The sequence below is a fragment of the Miscanthus floridulus genome, chromosome 8 (assembly GCF_019320115.1).
Source record: "Miscanthus floridulus cultivar M001 chromosome 8, ASM1932011v1, whole genome shotgun sequence".
Taxonomy (NCBI): domain Eukaryota; kingdom Viridiplantae; phylum Streptophyta; class Magnoliopsida; order Poales; family Poaceae; genus Miscanthus; species Miscanthus floridulus.
Window position 1 is genome coordinate 50,987,806 of NC_089587.1, and position 18,699 is coordinate 51,006,504.

At 41.3% G+C, this 18,699-nt stretch overlaps 1 protein-coding gene across 3 annotated transcripts; it reads left to right on the forward strand.

Moving 5' to 3' along the window:
• The first annotated feature begins 12,388 nt into the window (after nt 1-12,388).
• Nucleotides 12,389-15,911, forward strand: LOC136471982 (lactoylglutathione lyase-like). Of its 3 annotated transcripts, none has more exons than XM_066469727.1 (9): nt 12,389-12,456; nt 13,646-13,766; nt 13,849-13,973; nt 14,176-14,240; nt 14,346-14,574; nt 14,682-14,729; nt 14,808-14,920; nt 14,999-15,151; nt 15,609-15,911. In XM_066469727.1, exons 2-6 carry the CDS (start codon nt 13,648-13,650, stop codon nt 14,720-14,722), a joined length of 579 nt encoding a protein of 192 aa, XP_066325824.1. In that variant the 5' UTR covers nt 12,389-12,456; nt 13,646-13,647; the 3' UTR covers nt 14,723-14,729; nt 14,808-14,920; nt 14,999-15,151; nt 15,609-15,911. The 3 variants fall into 3 exon arrangements, with proteins under 3 accessions (XP_066325824.1, XP_066325825.1, XP_066325826.1); XM_066469728.1 differs by lacking the exon at nt 12,389-12,456 and adding an exon at nt 12,983-13,558; XM_066469729.1 differs by lacking the exon at nt 12,389-12,456 and adding an exon at nt 12,983-13,391.
• The last annotated feature ends 2,788 nt before the right edge of the window (nt 15,912-18,699 follow it).

Genomic DNA, 18,699 nt, shown 5'->3' on the forward strand with positions numbered 1-18,699 from the left:
TCTTAAGAACTTGTGGGAGAAGTCCTTGTCCTTCACCTCTTCTCCAAGTACTTTGAGATCATTGACAAGCACTTGAAGCCTATGGAACATCTCTAGCACACTCTTATATTTTTTTATCTTGAAGCTTGCAGACTTCTCCTTGAGAATCTATGCCTTTTCACCCTTCACTGCTTTGAGTGCCCTCAAAGGATTTCTCCAACTTCTTTCATGCCTCATGATCCATCTTAATGTTCTTGATTTGCTCAAATGTCCTCTCATCCAATGCATCATGAATAGCATTAAGAGCAATATCATTGTTTTGGAGCAATACTTCTTCGGCGGTGGTGGAAGCCTCCTCATTGGCAATCTCAATCTTGGTCTCCACCACCTTCCAAACCTTCCTATTGATTAACTTAATATATGTTGTCATCTTAGCCTTCTAATAGGGATAGTTAGAGCTATCAAATTAGGATGGCTTTTTTGTGTTGTTGATTTGAGCCATTTTGACACCGAAGGTTGTTAAACTTCAAATCAAGGTGACCACGGCTCCGATACCACTTAAAAGGTCCTAATGGCTAGATGAGGGTGAATAGCCTATTTAAAATTTCTACAACAACACTTAGCAAAGATGTTAGACAATTAAAAGGTGAAGTGAGTGTTGCGCTAGCCTACTAAAAATGCAAGCCACCTACCACAATTCTAGTGACTATGATCTCTAAGCACATAATTGGCTAAGTCACTATACTATGTTAGTGAGCTCTCAAAGGCTAACTTAAGAGTCTCACTAACCACTAGACCCGACACAAGCTAGCTCTTAAAACTAATTACACTAAAGAGCATAGTAACACTGAGAATGTAATACAAGAGATGGCGGTGATGATTATACCGACATGTCGTGGAGTGAGCCAATCACAAGATTACCACAATCAATCACAAGATAACCAATGAAATCCTCAGATAATGATGACACATGATTTTTTACCGAGGTTCACTTGTTTGTCGGCAAGCTAGTCCTCGTTGTGGCGATTCACTCACTTGAAGGTTCACGTGCTAATTAGCATCACACGCCAAACCCGCAACTAGGTGCCACACAACCAACATAAGATGAGGATCACATAAGCCATGAGCAATCCACTAGAGTATCTTTTGGCTCTCTGCCGAGGAAATGTCAAGAACCCCTCACAATCACCACGTTCAGAGCAGATGACAAGCACCTTCCTCTGCTCGACGATCCTCGTTGCACCAAGCTTTCTAGGTGGTGGCAGCCACCAAGAGTAACAAGCGAATCCCGAAGTGAAATACGAACACCAAGTACCTCTAGATGCAATCACTCAAGCATTGTACTTGGATTCACTCCCAATCTCATAAAGATAATGAACCAATGATGGAGAAGAGTGGGAGAGCTTTGGCTAAGCTCACAAAGTTGCTATATCAATGCAAATGGCCAAGAGAGTGAGCTAGAGCCAGCCAAGGGGCTTAAATAGAAGCCCCCATGAAATAGAGTCGTTGGGTCACATAAGTGACCGTCGGACTTGCGTTTACGGCGTCGTCAGACCATCCAACGCCTCGGCCCGATGCCCCTAGTGCCACTACCGTGCTGCCACTTGTTCGATTCAAAACGAGTTGACTGTTGCCGCGCAAACGGTCACTAGCACATGTTGAATGCCACCGTCGGACTCACGCCTCGGACTCACCATCAAACTCCACATAGGAAGGGTTCGATGCGGTCCAGTAAGCAATAGACAGGGTAAAACCCTTGGACGTTGGTCTGACACCGTTCGTCGGACCCTAGGGGGAGTTCGACGCCGCCAGGCGTCACAATCTCGCTCACTCGCACCCACGACACTGAATGAATAGTGTGCACAGTCAGTCCGACCTTCCCACGAACCCTGGTCTGACGCTGCCTCCTCTCTATGTGTGCTAGTGTCAGCCGTCGGACCCAGACGAGCAGGGTCCGACGCCTCAGGGAATCAGGGTCCAACGCCTTAGGGAATCAGAGTTCGACGCCCCTGTTTTACTTCTCCTTAAGCGCAACTTCTCCACACTTGCTCAAATGTGCTAACCACCAAGTGTATCACCTCATGCACGTGTGTTAGCATATTTTTCAAAAATATTTTCAAGGGTGTTAGTACTCACTAGAATCTAAATGCATATGCAATGAGTTAGAACATCTAGTGATACTTTGATAACCACATTTCGATACGAGTTTCACCCCTCTTAATAGTATAACTATCTATCCTAAATATGATCACACTCACTAAGTGTCTCGATCACTAAAACACAAAAGCTCATATGGATATCACATTTGCCTTTAGCTTTTTGTTTTTCTCTTTCTTCTTTTCCAAGTCTGAGCATCTTGATCATCACCATGGCCATCACCACCATCATGATCTCCATTTGCTCCATCACTTGAAATGTGCCATCCTATCTCATGATCACTTAGAGCAAAGGATTAGCACCTAGGATTTCATCAATTCACCAAAATCAAACTAGAGCTTTCAAACGGTCGGCTCGCGCTCATGCCTGCTGCTCTGGACCGAACTCACCACTATGCTGAGACTGGACTCACCGAGCAGAGTCCAGTCACACCACAATGTGCACACAAGCAGCATCGGTCCCACCTATATGCTATGATCGGACTCGTTGCATGCAGAGTGCGGTCGCGAACAGAGACGTCCAAAGAGCGATATTTTGCTCCAGACTTAGACCGGCTCCACCATCCGAACCCTGAGCAGTCAGGGCCCAGTCCTCTTTTGAGCACCATGTTGCCTCTCGCCGCTCGCGCCACAACCGAACACATAACTCTGAGTCTGGACCGGCGCACGCCCTGGGTCTAGAGCTGCTAACGCTACAGCTATGCCAGAGCCACGCAAAACTAGACCCCCTTGCCTGGGTCTGGTCCCTTGGTCTGAAACTCCGTAGAGCCACACCCTAGCTAGGGTTGATGATCGAACTCACCCACTCACGATCCGATCCTCCCATAGCCAGGGTCTGGTCCACCCAGGGCACCTCCTTTTCTTCTCCAAGTTGATCCAAATCAACTCTAACTTCTTCTCCTTTGCAAATATGTCAACACCACCAAGTGTACAACACCATGTGCAGATGTGTTAGCATTTCACTAACTTTTTTTGAAAGGATTAGTCACTTAATTCACCACGCCACTCGATCCTAGCAATGATGCAAAGTTAAATCACTCGAGTGACATTAGATGACCTATATGCAAATAAGTTTGGCCCTTTTGATAGTACAACCATCTATCTTAAACCCGATCATAAACTTCTTTACACACCTATGATCGGTGAAATGAAATACCCTACAAATATACCTTTGCCTTGCACATTCCATTCCATCTCCTCCGGTGTTGATGCAACACATGCACCAACCATATCACAAATGATATGATCCACTTTATATCATCACATGACCTTATTGGTTCATCGATCTTGACTTCACTTGCCCTTCACCATTGCCTTCGTCCATCGATGCCAAGTCTTGCTCAAGCTTCACCGCCATGCGGTCCATCGCTCCAAAGCCTCCAACTTGCCCTTCATGCTTGCAACCGGTTCATCAAGCCAAGTCGTGTCTTGATCTTCTCCATCGTAGTCACATGACTCAATGTCATGTCTTATATGCAATGAGCTCCTTTATCATATGTGTGAGCCTTGCAATAAATGCAAGCCATCTTCACCGTCATGGCATGAGTTGCTCACACAAGTGCACCTGTAGACTAATTACCTATGTACCTTATATTTAAACACATTAGTCCACCTAGGTTGTCACTTAATTACTAAAGCCAAACTAGGGACCTTTCAACAGGGAGCGACATGGTGGTTTATTGGCCACGCTATGAAGAGGCAATGTGGCGAGAGCGAAGGAGAGGAGAACGTCTCAGGTGCTCCAAGCATTTGGAGTGCTCTGATGCTCCCGATCATAAGATATATCATCAAATATATATGAAAAATTTCAACAAAAATATGAATGAATAGATCACACAATCATCTATGTATATATGAAATTTGAGTTTGAACAAAAATCTATGTAAGGAGAAAAAAAGGACACAACCTTCAAGATCCTTTTAGCACTCGGATCTCACCAACTTCAGCGTCATCGACAACACGTCCACCAATGCTTTGCCTAGGAGTTTCACCATCAAGTTTGGTATCATCAACTTCGCCTTCGCCAACTTTTTGGCTAGGGGCTTTATCGCCAACTCCAGTATTCATCAACTACATCTTTGCCAAGGTTTTGGCAAGGGGATTCAATAACGCCATCCGCATCATCAACAATGCCTTCATTAGCATTTTGGCAAAAGTCCCCATCGACATCTCTGACTTCATTTTCACCAACATTTCAGGCAAAGGAATCATCATCGGCATCTTCGACTTTAACTTCATGTTTTGGAGTGAAGCGATCGCCATTGCCACCTTCGAAAGAAATTCCCACAAGCGTCGGCCAAGAAGGGTTGGCGAGGAGCGCATTGGATAGGTAATTCACCCAAAGACAGAAGTGTTGCCTGTCGCTCGTGAGTGATGGCTTGAACACAAGTCGTGAGCCCTTACGACTATTTCGACTTGGTCAACTACCTCACTTGTTCCAACCACCCCAATGTGTTTTTTTCGACAAAGGCTGAGTTGTGAGGAGAAAGTCACCAAGAGCTGGGCCATAGAGGCGTGAGCAAAGGGTGCCATCAAAGACAAGCTGAAGACAAGATGAAGACTAGCTAGAGGCAAAGCAGTCCCTAGACTTTCTATGCATAGACGAAAATTGTGTACCAAATCCAAGTTGTAATTGGGGCCACACCTTGTAGGATTTAGCTATTAACTTTTGAACTTTCGATCAAAGCCAGCGGGGCTACTATTGGGGGTGTGTCATATGTTGGGGACCCCCACTATTATGTTTAGGGCCCAATTACATAGCCTAGGTCTCACCAAATAATATTTAGGGGTCATTTGTAGCCTTTAGTGGCATTTTTTTATAAATACAAGCCCCCTTCATGGGTCCATTTGTGGCCCATAGTGACGTTTCTATAAATACAAACCCCAGTGAGGGGCATGAAGAGAATCTCCTCTCCCACATCCCCTAAAGGGGGGAGGAGGTGGAGAGGGGCTCGGGGGCTGAACACTCGGCGCTTTACCTTCCTCTCTCTTATTCGCTCTCTCACTATTCATCCTCTCATTCTTGTTGTCTAAAACAACACACAACAAATAAACATATATTCGAATAATCCTACCCTCTTCTATCACTCATTCATGTATAACTCTGAGTGGAACTTACATTCGAATGTGTAGAAAACATAATCACATATATCATATATGCAGGGATTTGATGCATTCCCAGAATCATCCCACCTTCTCAAACAGCAGAAGCAACATTCCTAAGGACATAACTAAATAAATATTCAAAAGTGTATGTTCCTCCATGCATTACCGACTTTGATAAAGACCATATGCCCCTAAAATACCAAATATAGAGGAGTGTTTTATAGTTCTTACATAAGATTATAGAGTAGCTACAGTAGAAACATTCACTTATTGGAGTCCAATCATACATAAGGAAATACAAAGTCGTCAAATGCTTCGAATGGTAAAAGTCTGTAGGGCTAGCTTAGAGTCAATGTTATCGAGGACCTCTAAGTGTAACTTTTCACGTATCCATTGGTATCCATAATAGAGAACTGAGTAGAATACACCATCCAATAACATTGGACATCCTTTATAAACTTTTTTAGGTCCAGATATGTTATCTTTAGTGATAGCAATACCTCCCACAAAAGGATCATATACGTAGAGCTCATAGATGACGTCAAATGGACTCATTCTTTCCATGTTTCTATATACATAGTCTTCAACTGGAATAGTGCGTCTTGAAAATTTACTATCTTTCATACAACATTTTCTTGTAATGATTCCTTTCATTTTCATGATCGTATCAAGCACATCACATGGATGGTTGCCTGTGCTTGGAGAGCCAACTTGTTTGCAGATTCTTTTTACCCAAAGTCATGTTGACTCCAATCTTATCCTGTATCTGTTTGTTTTTCTGTTTTATGAAATATCTTAGTTCTAGTGCAATGCAAAGCGAAAGAATTGTACACGAACCTATAAATAATATTGTAAACTGTAAATATATTTTTTGCTTGTTTATCATGTTCCATGATCAATAGAAAACATAGAACTCACAATCCCTCTGAAATGGCGGATTTGTAAGAATCAACCTTTTGTACGTCCAGTATCTTGGAAACTTGCCATGATCAATGTTCCTGGATGATTTAGAGCATGTGAGAATGACTTTTTTAGCTTGGTATGCCAATCTGTTTTCTTATTCCCAGTTCTGCAGAGATTATAAAATTCTTTCAGCTTAACAGCTTTTAAATGAGTTGTAAGCTTTTAAATGAGTTGAATACATCTACAACCAGTAACCGACAAAATAGAAACTATAAATCGAAGAATTCACAATAAAATAATAAGATCTGCATCATGTTAGAAACTACATCAGATCCCTGAATAAGCTCAATGCATTGCATAGTAAGAGTCCAAATGACATGGTATTGGCTATAGTTGCTGAAGTACCCTCTAAAACATAGTTGCAGGACCATCTAGCTAGTGGTTAACTAAACTTCTTAGGTAAACCAACAAACGGAAAAAGAATGGCAGCTTGTCTGAAAACAATAGAATAATTGTGCATGCACCAAACCTATCTCAACAGAAATGGAGAGTTCTCCATAAGTCTTAGCAAAAAGAATAATTTTATTTTCTATTTTACCCTAATGAATTATTTTCATGTTTACTTTTTTATTTTTTGTATTCTATGAGATGTTATGATGTTCACGTAGTATGCATATGGTGTTCTATGATATTTTTGCGATGTTCACGTGGTATATACATGTTATGTCCTATGGTGTATTTTTTGTGATGTTGTATGATATATTTTTTTGTGATGCTGACGTGGTATACACGTGATGTTTTTATAATGTATTTTTTGTGATATTCACGTAATATACATGCTATGTTCTATGATGTATTTTGTGAGTTCACGTAGTATACATGCAATGTTCTATTATATTTTTTTATGTTCACATGGTATACATGTAATGTTCATATATTATACATATGATATTCACGTAGTATACATGTTATGTTCTATAGTGTTTTTTATGATGTTCATGTAGTTACATGTGATGTTTTATAATTTATTTTTACGATGTTCACGTAGTATGTGTGTGATGTTTTATGATGTAATGTGTGATGTTCACACAGTATACATATGATGTTTTATGATGCATTTTGTGATGTTTATGTAGTATACATGTGATGTCATATGATGTATTTTATGATGTTTACATATTATACATGTGATATTCTATAATGTTTTTTGTGATGCCTCATGTGGTACACATTTGATGGTCTATGATGTATTTTTTTGTGATGTTCATGCGGCATACATATGATATTCTATGATGTATTTTGGAATGTTTACGTTGTAAAAATGTGATGTTCCATGATTATCTTTGAGTTCATTTCATTCTTTTTTATATTTTTATTTTGTTTTATCTTTTACGTAGCTTTTCTCTGTATTCTGTGAGATCTCAGTTGGTATATTTTTTTGTCTAAACATTATTCTACTGAGGGTGAAACACTTCTTTTTCTTAAACTTAAATGGTCCGATACGGTTTATATTATTATAAACATTTCATATAATGTCTTGTTTAGTTCCAAAAAGTTTTCCCAAAAAGTGTTATAGTACCTATCACATCGAATCTTGCGATACGTGCATGGAGCATTAAATGTAGACGAAAAAAAACTAATTGCACAGTTTGGTTGGAAATCGCGAGACGAACATTTTAAGCCTAATTAGTCCATAATTAAATACTAATTGTCAAATAAAAACGAAAGTGCTACAATAACCAAATTCTTAAATTTCACCCAACTAAACACAGCCTAACTAAAAAAACGGTGTACATGCTGTAGCGGTGAGGAATTGCTGTCTTAATCTATCGATGATCTGACCAGCCAGCCGCATGCCGCGAAGGCGAAGGAAGCATAATCCCAGCGGCAGGCAGGCTGCATTGAACCCATGCCAACTACTCCTCTGAATTCGAATTGAAAGTTTTCACTGTGCTGACGTAGCTTGAGTTAAGTTTTCACCGCGCTGTAAATAAAGACAACTAGCATAAAAAGAAGAAGAAAGGCTCGTTTAGCTGACGAAATTTTTTAGAAAATGGTACTGTAGCATTTTTGTTGTTATTTAATAATTAATGTCCAATCATAGTCTAATTAGGTTTAAAAGATTCGTCTCGTAAATTTTGTCTAAACTGTGTAATTAGTTTTATTTTTTATTTATATTTAATGCTTCATGCATGCGTCTAAAGATTCGATGTGACGGAGAATCTTGAAAAATTTTACAAAATTTTAGGAACTAAACAGGCACTAAGTGAATAATGGCTCTGACAGCGCCAGCTTGCCCTGCTGTGGACGTGTGCAGGCAAACGAGCTGAACAACAGCCTGGGAAACCTGACCTGAGGACCATGATCGTCGATGGGACCAGCCTGGCCGCCACCGCCGTGCTCCACGTGATCCCTCGGGGCACCACCGACGTGCTCCTCCTGGGAGACGCCGGCGGCAAGATGGCGGCCGTTCTGGCTTCGGCGCTCTGCCAACGAGAGATCCAGCCATCCAGGTACGTAGGTAGCTGCTGTTGCTGCCATGCGTTGTTAACATTGCTGCCATATCACAAACGATGTTGGATTTGTTTGTGAACGAGAGTCCGTTGGTTGACGCATTCGTGCAGGTTCAGATAGTCGACAAGGACCTGTACGAGTCTCTGAAGCAGGAGCTGCGCCCAGAGACGCACGAGCATCTTAGGCCCCGTTTAGTTCCGAAAATTTTTGGGTTTTAGGTACTGTAGCACTTTCGTTTGTATTTGGTAATTAGTGTCTAATTATGGACTAATTAGGTTCGAAAGTTTTGTCTCGCGATTTTTCACCCAACTGTGTAATTAGTTTTTTTTTCGTCTACATTTAGTACTCCATGCATGTGCCGCAAGATTCGATGTGACGAATACTACGCAAAATTTTTTAGCTTTTGGATGGAACTAAACGGGGCCTTATTCTCCTTTCTGGCTGGAGTCACTGCAGCAGCAAGGTGTGGCTCGTCGGCGACAAGCTGACGGGCGAGGAGACAAGCTGACGGGCGAGGAGCAGAGGAGAGCCCAGGCCCGCGTCCACTTCGTGCCATACTCGCAGTTCCCTCCCGACGCCGTCCGCGGCTACTGCGTCTACCACAGCACCCCGGCGCTGGTGGTTCCGGACGCCTTCGAGATGACGACGACACCGATCGAGGAACTAGTGGACTAGCAGTCGCGGTCGAAGAGCCTCCGGCCAACCTCGAACGACGCGAAGGCGTACTTGAGCTGGGGCGCGTTTAGTTTGCCCTCAAAGTTGGCGCCGCAAAAAATTTAAGCTACTGTAGTGCACTGTAGTGTTTCGTTTGTATTTGGTAATAATTATCCAATCGTTGACTAATTAGGCTCAAAACGTTCGTCTCGTAAAGTACGCCGAGCCCCTGGGCTAGGGCAAATTTACATGGAAGGAAGCTCGGCGCCAGTCACTCTGGCGCCGAGCTTGGCGCCGTAGATGCTGGCGCCGAGCTCGGCGCCATTGACGCTGGCGCCGAGCATGCCAAAATGGATATATAAAATTTTGGCTAACACCCTAGTTTTACCGTGAGATGGACATGCTAAAATTTGTTAAGCCTGGATTTTTACCATGACTTGGACATTGTCAAATTTGATTTTTACCGTGGGACAGACATATGCAAAAATGGCTAAGTCTGAATTTTTGCTATGACTTAGAGACTAGAATTACCATGGATATGTAATTTGAATTTTATTGTGACTTGGATATGTTACAATCTGTCTAAATCTGTGATTTTACCATGAGATGGACATATGTATATTTACCACGAGATGGTCTGATTTTTTACCGTGGCTAAGTCCAAACTTGACGAGACTTGTTTTGTTGTCATATCCTCAGAGAGTACTCAAACTCGTAGTAAGGTATTAAATTGAGTTGCTATACAAATTTGGAAGATAAAATATCGCAAACATGTCAATTCACTGCTACAACATAGCACTGTATTCAAACTTGTGGTCACTATTTGGCCATGTTAAAAATTGATTTAGGTTTAGGTCCAAAAACAAAGTTTGTTGCACTCAACTCAAACTACAACTTCTATTAAAGGTCAAACTTTATATCTAAAAAAACTATAGTTTTACTATGGTCAAAACTGCATCATGAAAAAGGGTGTTAACTATTGATCCAACACTTAGAAACAATTTTAGGCTCGTTCATCAACATGAACCCTAGATTATTTTTTATCCTAAGTATTCCTATGTTGTTTTAAGTGCTCAAATATCAAATCAGTGTAAAACTCTAGAGTTAGCCACATTTCTCAATATCCAAGTCATGGTAAAATTTTAAATTTGTCAATGTCCAAGTCATGGTAAAACTCTAGAGTTAGCCATTTTTGCATATGTCTGTCCCACAAATTTCAGCATGTCCATCTCATGGTAAATTTAAAGACTTAGTCAAATTCTAAGTTGTCCATCTCACGGTAAATTTACCATCTCATGGACAACTTAGAATTTAACAATGTCCAAGTCATGGTAAATTTAGGGACTTAGCCAAAATTTTATATATCCGTCTCACGGTAAAACTAGGGTGTTAGGTTAAATTTAGTGGTCGGCGCCATGACCTATGGCGCCGAGACGTTACCTTGGCTTGCCGCAACAGACTAGGCAGCGGGCATGCACTACCTCCGGTAGCATCGTCTCTACCGCTCTGAATGGTTTCCCGGCACCCGCAACAGGCTAGGTTAAAATGTTTTCAAAAGGGACCAAAATACAAAAATTTCACTTCTGCTCGCGCATCAATCGATCCATCGACAGATTGGTCTGGTATTCAGCCCTACCCGTCTGGGACGGCACACGGACGACAAGGCTTGGCCCTGCCCGCCCGGCTGCATGTCCCTGATCCAGCGAATTCTTCTTTCCTTCCTCCCCCTCTGGCGTAATCTGGCCCTCTGACCTCTGCTGTAAAATCACGCACGTCGTACTTTGCTATTCACGCACGTCGTACTGCATGCTCGGCGCCAGCGTCAACGGCGCCGAGCTCGGCGCCAGAGTGACTGGCGCCGAGCTTCCTTCCATGTAAGTTTGCCCCAGCCCAGGGGCTCGGCGCCAGGGACGCTGGCGCCGAGCTCGGCGCCAGCATCGGTGGCGCCGAGCTAGGGTCCATTTTCTGAATTCTTTCCGCCAGGGGTCTATTTGTGAGAAACTTTCGAAAAAGGGCTAAAAAGTAAAAAATTCGGTAATAACTGCTGCCGGGAGGCAAGTTTAAATTAGCTCCATTTAATAAATAGTAGTGGTTATTATAAGATTCGTCATAGCACAATATTGTTCATCCGAAAAAGAACCTATAACACTTTTAATTGTTATAAAAAACTGACACAAAAATATACATATAGAATAGTACAATCTGACATCCACCGACTATTTATTATATCTAATATAATATTTATCTGTAATGGAGAAAGGTTTCATAGTCCAAAATAGCTCATAGTTGTTCGGTTACCTCCAATCTTTCAATCTCTCTTATGCATTACGAGTTAGATTAATATATATATATATATATATATATATATATATATATATATATATATATATATATATATATATATATATATATATATATATATATATATATATATATATATTGTTTTCCAAGTCCACCATTCTATCGTATATCCTAGGTCCATACGAGTTACAATAGAGTGTTCGCCCATGTGGGAAGTACGATCTCCAAACGAATTACAACACATAAACTCGACTCATTCGAGTTAGAGCATCATACATCAAGCATGACAAAAGTCATCAAGATGACAATACATAATAAGTTATATTTTCCGTTGCAACGCACAAGCATATTTGCTAGTATGTATAAAACATGAAGTATTTAGGCTATATTATATATCATTCATGCGTGAATGCAGAGGCGAGATTTTTTTTTGGTATCTAAAAACACATGAAGAAATGACTAACTAGCACGTATTTAGGCTATGTTCTCGCGTGTGGCACGTTGGGCTCTCTCCTCTCGTCGCCTGTGTGGACCGTAGAGTGTACACAGTACACTGTAGCGGCGGTAGCCTGTATGGCTGTATATTAGCCTGTTCGGCGGGAGCGGTTGGCTGGCTGGGGCTGGCCAGGCCCTCTCACACGTGCACTGTTTATATAAACCCCCTCTCACACGTGCACTGTTTATATAAACCCCCTCTCACACGTGCACTGTTTATATGAACCATGTTTATGTTTTTAGTTTTTCGAACAGGCTGTATAGCCGTATTGCAAGGACGAGGAAGCCAAAGCAACAGGGGAGTGGACACTGCTGTGCAGAGCCGTCGCCCGTCGGAGTCCAACCCAAGGTGAGCGTCCACCTCCAAACCCATCATCTCTGCCCTACCCATCAGCATGCTCTCCTGATTCCGCGGTTCCTGGGCTCTTGGCCGGATGAGGCCACCCTGCAGATTTTCTGTTACATTTCTTTTGAAGAAGGAACATCTCCGTTTACCTAAAGATTACTTTTCTTTTTCGTCACTGTTCTATTGATTTGGCCTTTGTGTTCCCTTTTCCCCAAATGCTGAAATGGGAAAGAGAACGGGAGGGTTTGCACTTCGATGCCCTGTAAAGATAATCTATGTTTACAGGACCTATCTTGCTAGGGCTTCCATCTTCATTTTTAATTTAGGGAAAATGTTCCCCTTTTTCTTTAGTTCTTCTAATATAATTCGGCAAATCTCTTGCTCCCCCGCTTTATTATCTCACGAGCATTATTGAAGTGTCACCATCAGAGTTCAGAGCGTGTAAGCGCAAGTGTATTCAACACAGTACATAATTACCTTCACGTCCGTCCAGATTGCTCCCTGAAAACAGAGTGAGTTCCTCAGTTTCCAGACGTTCCACAAAACAGCAGCAGCACATGTTTAATTCTATCAGCTTCCACATCTGAAAGATGCAAATTTTCAAACAGATGCTTATCCTCTCTAATTTCAGAGTTTACTTTTAAAGGCCACCTTTGTGCCTTCGTCCTCAAGAGTCTAATTTTAGATTGCCAGACATCAAGAGGATCTTTGTAAGAGCAGGGAGGCCCACCCATCTTCATCTTCTTCTTTTTTCCGGTTATGTGTGTCCATCAAATGGATGGCTAATGCATCACCAAAGTTCTCCAATGGGGATCCTTGCATGTTGATTTGGTTGAGCTGCGACTTTTGCTGCTGTCTTTCCAATATAGATGTACTTTGGGATTGGGAGTGAAATGGGGAAAGTGGAGAGAGAGATGTATTACCTTGAGTTCTGTCAGGTGAGCACTGATCCATTTGTATGATAAGAGATGTAGGAGAGAGTGGTATTTCTAATTCTCAGAGAAGAGAAAAACATTGACTAATTGGATGTTCCACTTCCATGTACTGATAAAAGGTCTTCAAGCAATATGATTTTCTGCCAGAATTGTGCACACATGACACAATGGTCATAATCTGGGATCTGGACGCCTCAACGTTTTGATCAAGATTACACCCCCTCCCTTTTTTATTAAATGTACAACTCTTGCATCAGGGATGGCAACTGGTAGTGAAGCCGTGAAGCCAGCTGAGGCTGTGCTTGAGTGGCATAAACAGGACAGCAAGAGGATGTTCCATGCGGTTTACCGTGTCGGGGATCTAGACCGCACGATCAAGTATGTTGCTATATTCTAAGTGACATTTGCAATATCTGCAAGTTAGATCATGGTTCTGATGTGATCTTTGTCATTGTGGTAGGTACTACACAGAATGCTTTGGGATGAAACTGCTGAGGAAAAGAGATGTTCCTGATGAGAAGTACACCAACGCCTTCCTTGGCTTTGGACCAGAGGACACCAACTTCGCACTTGAATTGACATACAGTATGTTCACTGAGCTGCCAAAAGTTTTGTGGCACAGTTTCTCCAATATGCCACATATGTTTGCAGTTGTACATATGTATCAACCCGATAAGAAAGATATATTTATCTCTTCATATGAACTGACCAATTCTTTTCCTGGTAAAGCATTTCAATTTTGTGTAACTGCTTCTACTGTGCTAAAAAGTTCACCCTTGTTCAACAGACTATGGTGTTGTCAAGTATGACATTGGAGAGGGCTTTGAGCATTTCGGAATCGCTAATGAGGATGCAAGTATCATCAATTTGCAATAGCCTATGTCGATGCTGCGAAATTATGTTCATATGATATGATAGATGCAATTTTTTTTATTGACATCATGGATGCAAATGCAGGTGTACAAGTTGGCCGAGCATATTAAATCCAAGGGTGGCAATATCACTCGTGAACCTGGTCTTGTCAAGGGAGGATCCACTGTTATTGCCTTTGCACAGGACCCTGATGGCTACAGGTTTGCCCTTATCCAGAGGGCTGAGATACATGACCCTCTTTGCCAAGTCATGCTTCGTGTTGGTGATCTTGAGCGTTCTATCAAGTTCTATGAGAAGTTTTTTTTTTCCTTTTGTAAGGCTGGGCTATTACAAAAGTTGGAGATGCTAAATATTTCTTTGTATCTCTAGGGGAGCAGTCTCACTCTCATACATGATGATGTATTGTTTGTTTCCATGCAGGCCCTTGGGATGAAGCTACTAACGAAGAAGGACGTACCTGATTATAAGGTACCTGTTGTTCCAAGCAATTTTTTAGATGTAGTGTTCTTTCATCTTAGTAGACTGAATATTTTTGGAATTATACAGTATACCATTGCCAAATTGGGCTATGCTGAAGAGGACAAGGCAACTGTTCTGGAGTTGATATACAACTATGGAGTCACAGAATATAGCAAGGGAAATGCATATGCTCAGCTCAGGTCTTTGCAATCTTTTATCAGCAGCACTTTCCTATTAATATTTTGGCGTTTTTAATTGTTTGGCTTATGTAAGTGCAGGTTGCCATTGGCACCAACGATGTGTACAAGAGTGCCGAGGCGGTTGATCTGGCAACCAAAGAACTAGGTGGCAAGATTTTGCGGCAGCCAGGGCCGCTACCTGGGATCAACACTAAGATCGCCTCTTTTGTTCATCCAGATGGCTGGAAAGTGGTATGTCTTCCATCTTTTTGTACCGTTAGCTGGTAAATTAACTACTGCTTTCTTCAAATCTAGAGCTAATGATAATGAAATGATTAATGTTTTAAATAAAGTTTTGCACTACCCATAGTTACAAAGCTTAAACTGGATGCACCTGTGAAGCCAAGCCATTATAAACAGGATTTATTACTGGAAAGCTATAGCCAACATTTGTATCTCCATCATCATGTCAACTATTAACTATCGGATATACCTGTGTGACTTAACTTAGCCCCTCAAATATAGAAAAACGTGATTTAAAAAAAAACAAAACAGAAATGGTAGCTAGTTTGTCACTAATATTTAGAACTAGTTTGCTATACCTATAATCCTATATTTATATTGTTATTGCACCCTCTGCCCAATTTTCCCTTCTTCCGAAAGAATGTAGTTGCCCCGGAAACGTGACCTTTCATCGTTCACATTGTAGGTTCTGGTTGACCACGCTGACTTCCTCAAGGAACTCCACTGAAAACCGGGACACCCAGGTGCTGTCCCTGCTCGTCTGTGATGTAATAAATAAAAGGCAGGTTGTTTGTTTCTGCCATGTTGCATGAACCAAAAATAAATGTTGCTAGAGGTTGTGTTTCTGTTAGTGAGGTTTGGTATTTGCTATGTGGTTGTGCCTGCTACTACTATGCAATTGCTACCTGTAGCAACATATCTATTTCGGTGGATCAGATGGTGTGGTTTAGTCATTTAGTGGTTGAATGGTGTTGGTTCTCCCTGGTCCATTTTTTATTTCCTGCTGTTGTGCATTTTCTAGCATGCATTTCTGATCTTGTGGTTATTCATAGGTGCTAACTGACTCTTAGATGGCAATTCATGCAACTATGCTAGAGCCATCTGATCAACATGGTGGAATTGTGTTTTTTGATTTTTTTTTTTTATGTTATCTGTTGCATCCCAATTTTATTGGAGGTGACAGCCCTATCCATCACCAGCTTATTGGTATTGAACAAGGTGATTCCAAAGTTCTGAGTGCCAGTTCAGATATCAAGAAACACAATTTGGATGCTCTCCTTATTGGAAGGTAGGGTGTTTCTTGCACCCATTTTTCTGCCAGTTAGGAGTGGAAATGATACTGTTATTTTCTGATCATCTGACCGAAGGGATTCAGATACTAAGTGGATAATCTGTATCTGGACACTTGAATATCCGTATCCGAATCTGATACTCGGTCAGATATCAGATACAGATACAGATATAGATATAACCGACACATCGAACACTATTGTGTCCGACTGAATTCGAGAAAAGAAAAAAGAGACTATCCATCTTTGTATTGATAATATCTGTCCATCTGGTTGCATCCCTACTGCTAGCCGAACTGAATTGTCAAACCATCAATTTTCATTGATTGGGTTTGGGCACCACGGTCCATGGGACTATAATTGGCAGATCGCTGTGAGTTTGCCAGTTTTGTAACTATCTATCTTGAGCAGGCTCAATACTGCAATTTTGTAGCTATGGTTTTGCAAATGGTTATTGAAATAAATCTAGGCTTCATGATGATAGTAGAAAGTCTCTTTTCTGTTGTGCCACACATTCACACTTGCATACAGAATTGTAGTCTCGATGCATTGAGAAAATTTATTGTTTATGCGTTTGTCTGATGATCACGAACACGCAATCCTTGTTTGAACACATTTAACTTCTATCTATATACTTCTGCATATGCTTTCTAGTTCTTACCAATGCATGTTGTATGTTCTGCTGTTGAAAAACTGGAGTAACTTTTGAACAGCACAGTCTGCAACATTTTTCACATCGCAGCACGTGTACCATCTGAACTGAATGATGAAACCCAACCAATTCTCTATGATTCGTGGACGGTGCTGGAAAAAAAAATCAAATTGATGGGTCAGTTCATGAGTTTGTTATACCCAGGCTACAGTGGACATGGGGGTAGGGTGTTGTTTCGGAAAACACTAGCCAGTTTAAGGGCGCGTTTAGTTCCGAAAAATTTTGGCTTTTGGCTACTGTAGCACTTTCGTTTGTATTTAGCAAAAATTGTCCAATTATGGACTATTTAGGCTTAAAATATTCGTCTCGCCAATTACAGGTAAACTGTGCAATTAGTTATTCTTTTTACCTACATTTAATGTTCCATGCATGTGCCGCAAGATTTGATGTGACGGGGAATCTTGAAAATTTTTGGTTTTTGGGTGTGATCTAAACAGGGCCTAAGGTTCATTGATACTGGACCAACAGCAACAGTTCTCTGTTTCCAGAAGTCCACCAGGAGTAAGAAAACTAAGCTCCTGTGAAAAATGAAAACCCATAGAGGGCTATGGATGAAGTACCCTTTCTGTGATTTTAATGGTGGATCACAAGTCCATTCTCCTCCATTTGCCGCCGTATCTGTTCCTGGATTATCGCTAAATTACTTGATGATAAATCTCCCCTTGATATGTTATGCTTGATTAATAATAGCTACAAATCTAGATTAAAAAAAACGGCATGCCCCTGAAAGTCAGTACTAGGGGCCTATTTGGTTGGCAAATTTTTTGGCGAAATGCTACTGTAGCATTTTCGTTGTTATTTGGTAATTAATGTCCAATCATAGTCTAATTAGGCTTAAAAGATTCGTCTCGTGGATTTCGTCTAAACTGTGTAATTAGTTTTATTTTTTATTTATATTTAATGCTTCATGTATGCGTCCAAAGATTCGATGTGACGGGAAATCTTTGAAATTTTTGGCAAAATGAAGTGAACTAAACTGGCTCTAGAAATGCATTCCTTGGCTTATCGGTTGGATCTGAGTTGCGTAGCGAAGAGCTTTCATGGTTTCACAACAGCTGACTGCTGACATAAGTGACACTTAGACCCTTCTCTACATATGGACTGCAACCTTTTGCTTTGTAACATACAGTTAAAAACATTAAACATGTTCCAAGGTATCAACTGAGCATTTTATGAGAATTACCGTTTACAAACAGTTACCACTGGTGGTTAATGGAACAGAAGAAACAGATTAGTATGGCATTAGCACAAGGTTCAGTAGCTTCTTCACTGGAATTTTTCATTCGAAAAATGCGATTTAGTTTAAGGGCCTGTTTGGAACGCAGGAATTTCACAGGAATTGCACAGGAATCAGTTCATTTTCACAGGAAAAAGTACAGGAACGGAAAAAAAATCCCGCATTCCAAACATGCCCTAAGTAATAATAATGTTAATTTTAACACTGAGTTTGAAGGCATAACTGGTGAAAGAAATTTTACCTCTTTATGGAGACTGGAGAGCATTTTCTGTGATCCTTGGCTTACATTACACAAGATAGGAGCCACAGAAAAACACACACTGCACACTTTTGAAGTGGGTGCAGGCCGTGCAGCTCAGCTCACACTTGTCTTTCACATCGCAGGTTCTGTTGGATCACGTTGATTCCCTGGCAAGCCTGCCTAGCCCGCCCGAGGTGACGGCTGACGACAACGCCTCAGCATCCCTAGCTCTTTTTTTTTAATAACCGGGGAGATCCCCATTCCCATTCATTTGAACGGAAATACGCTGGGAGAGCG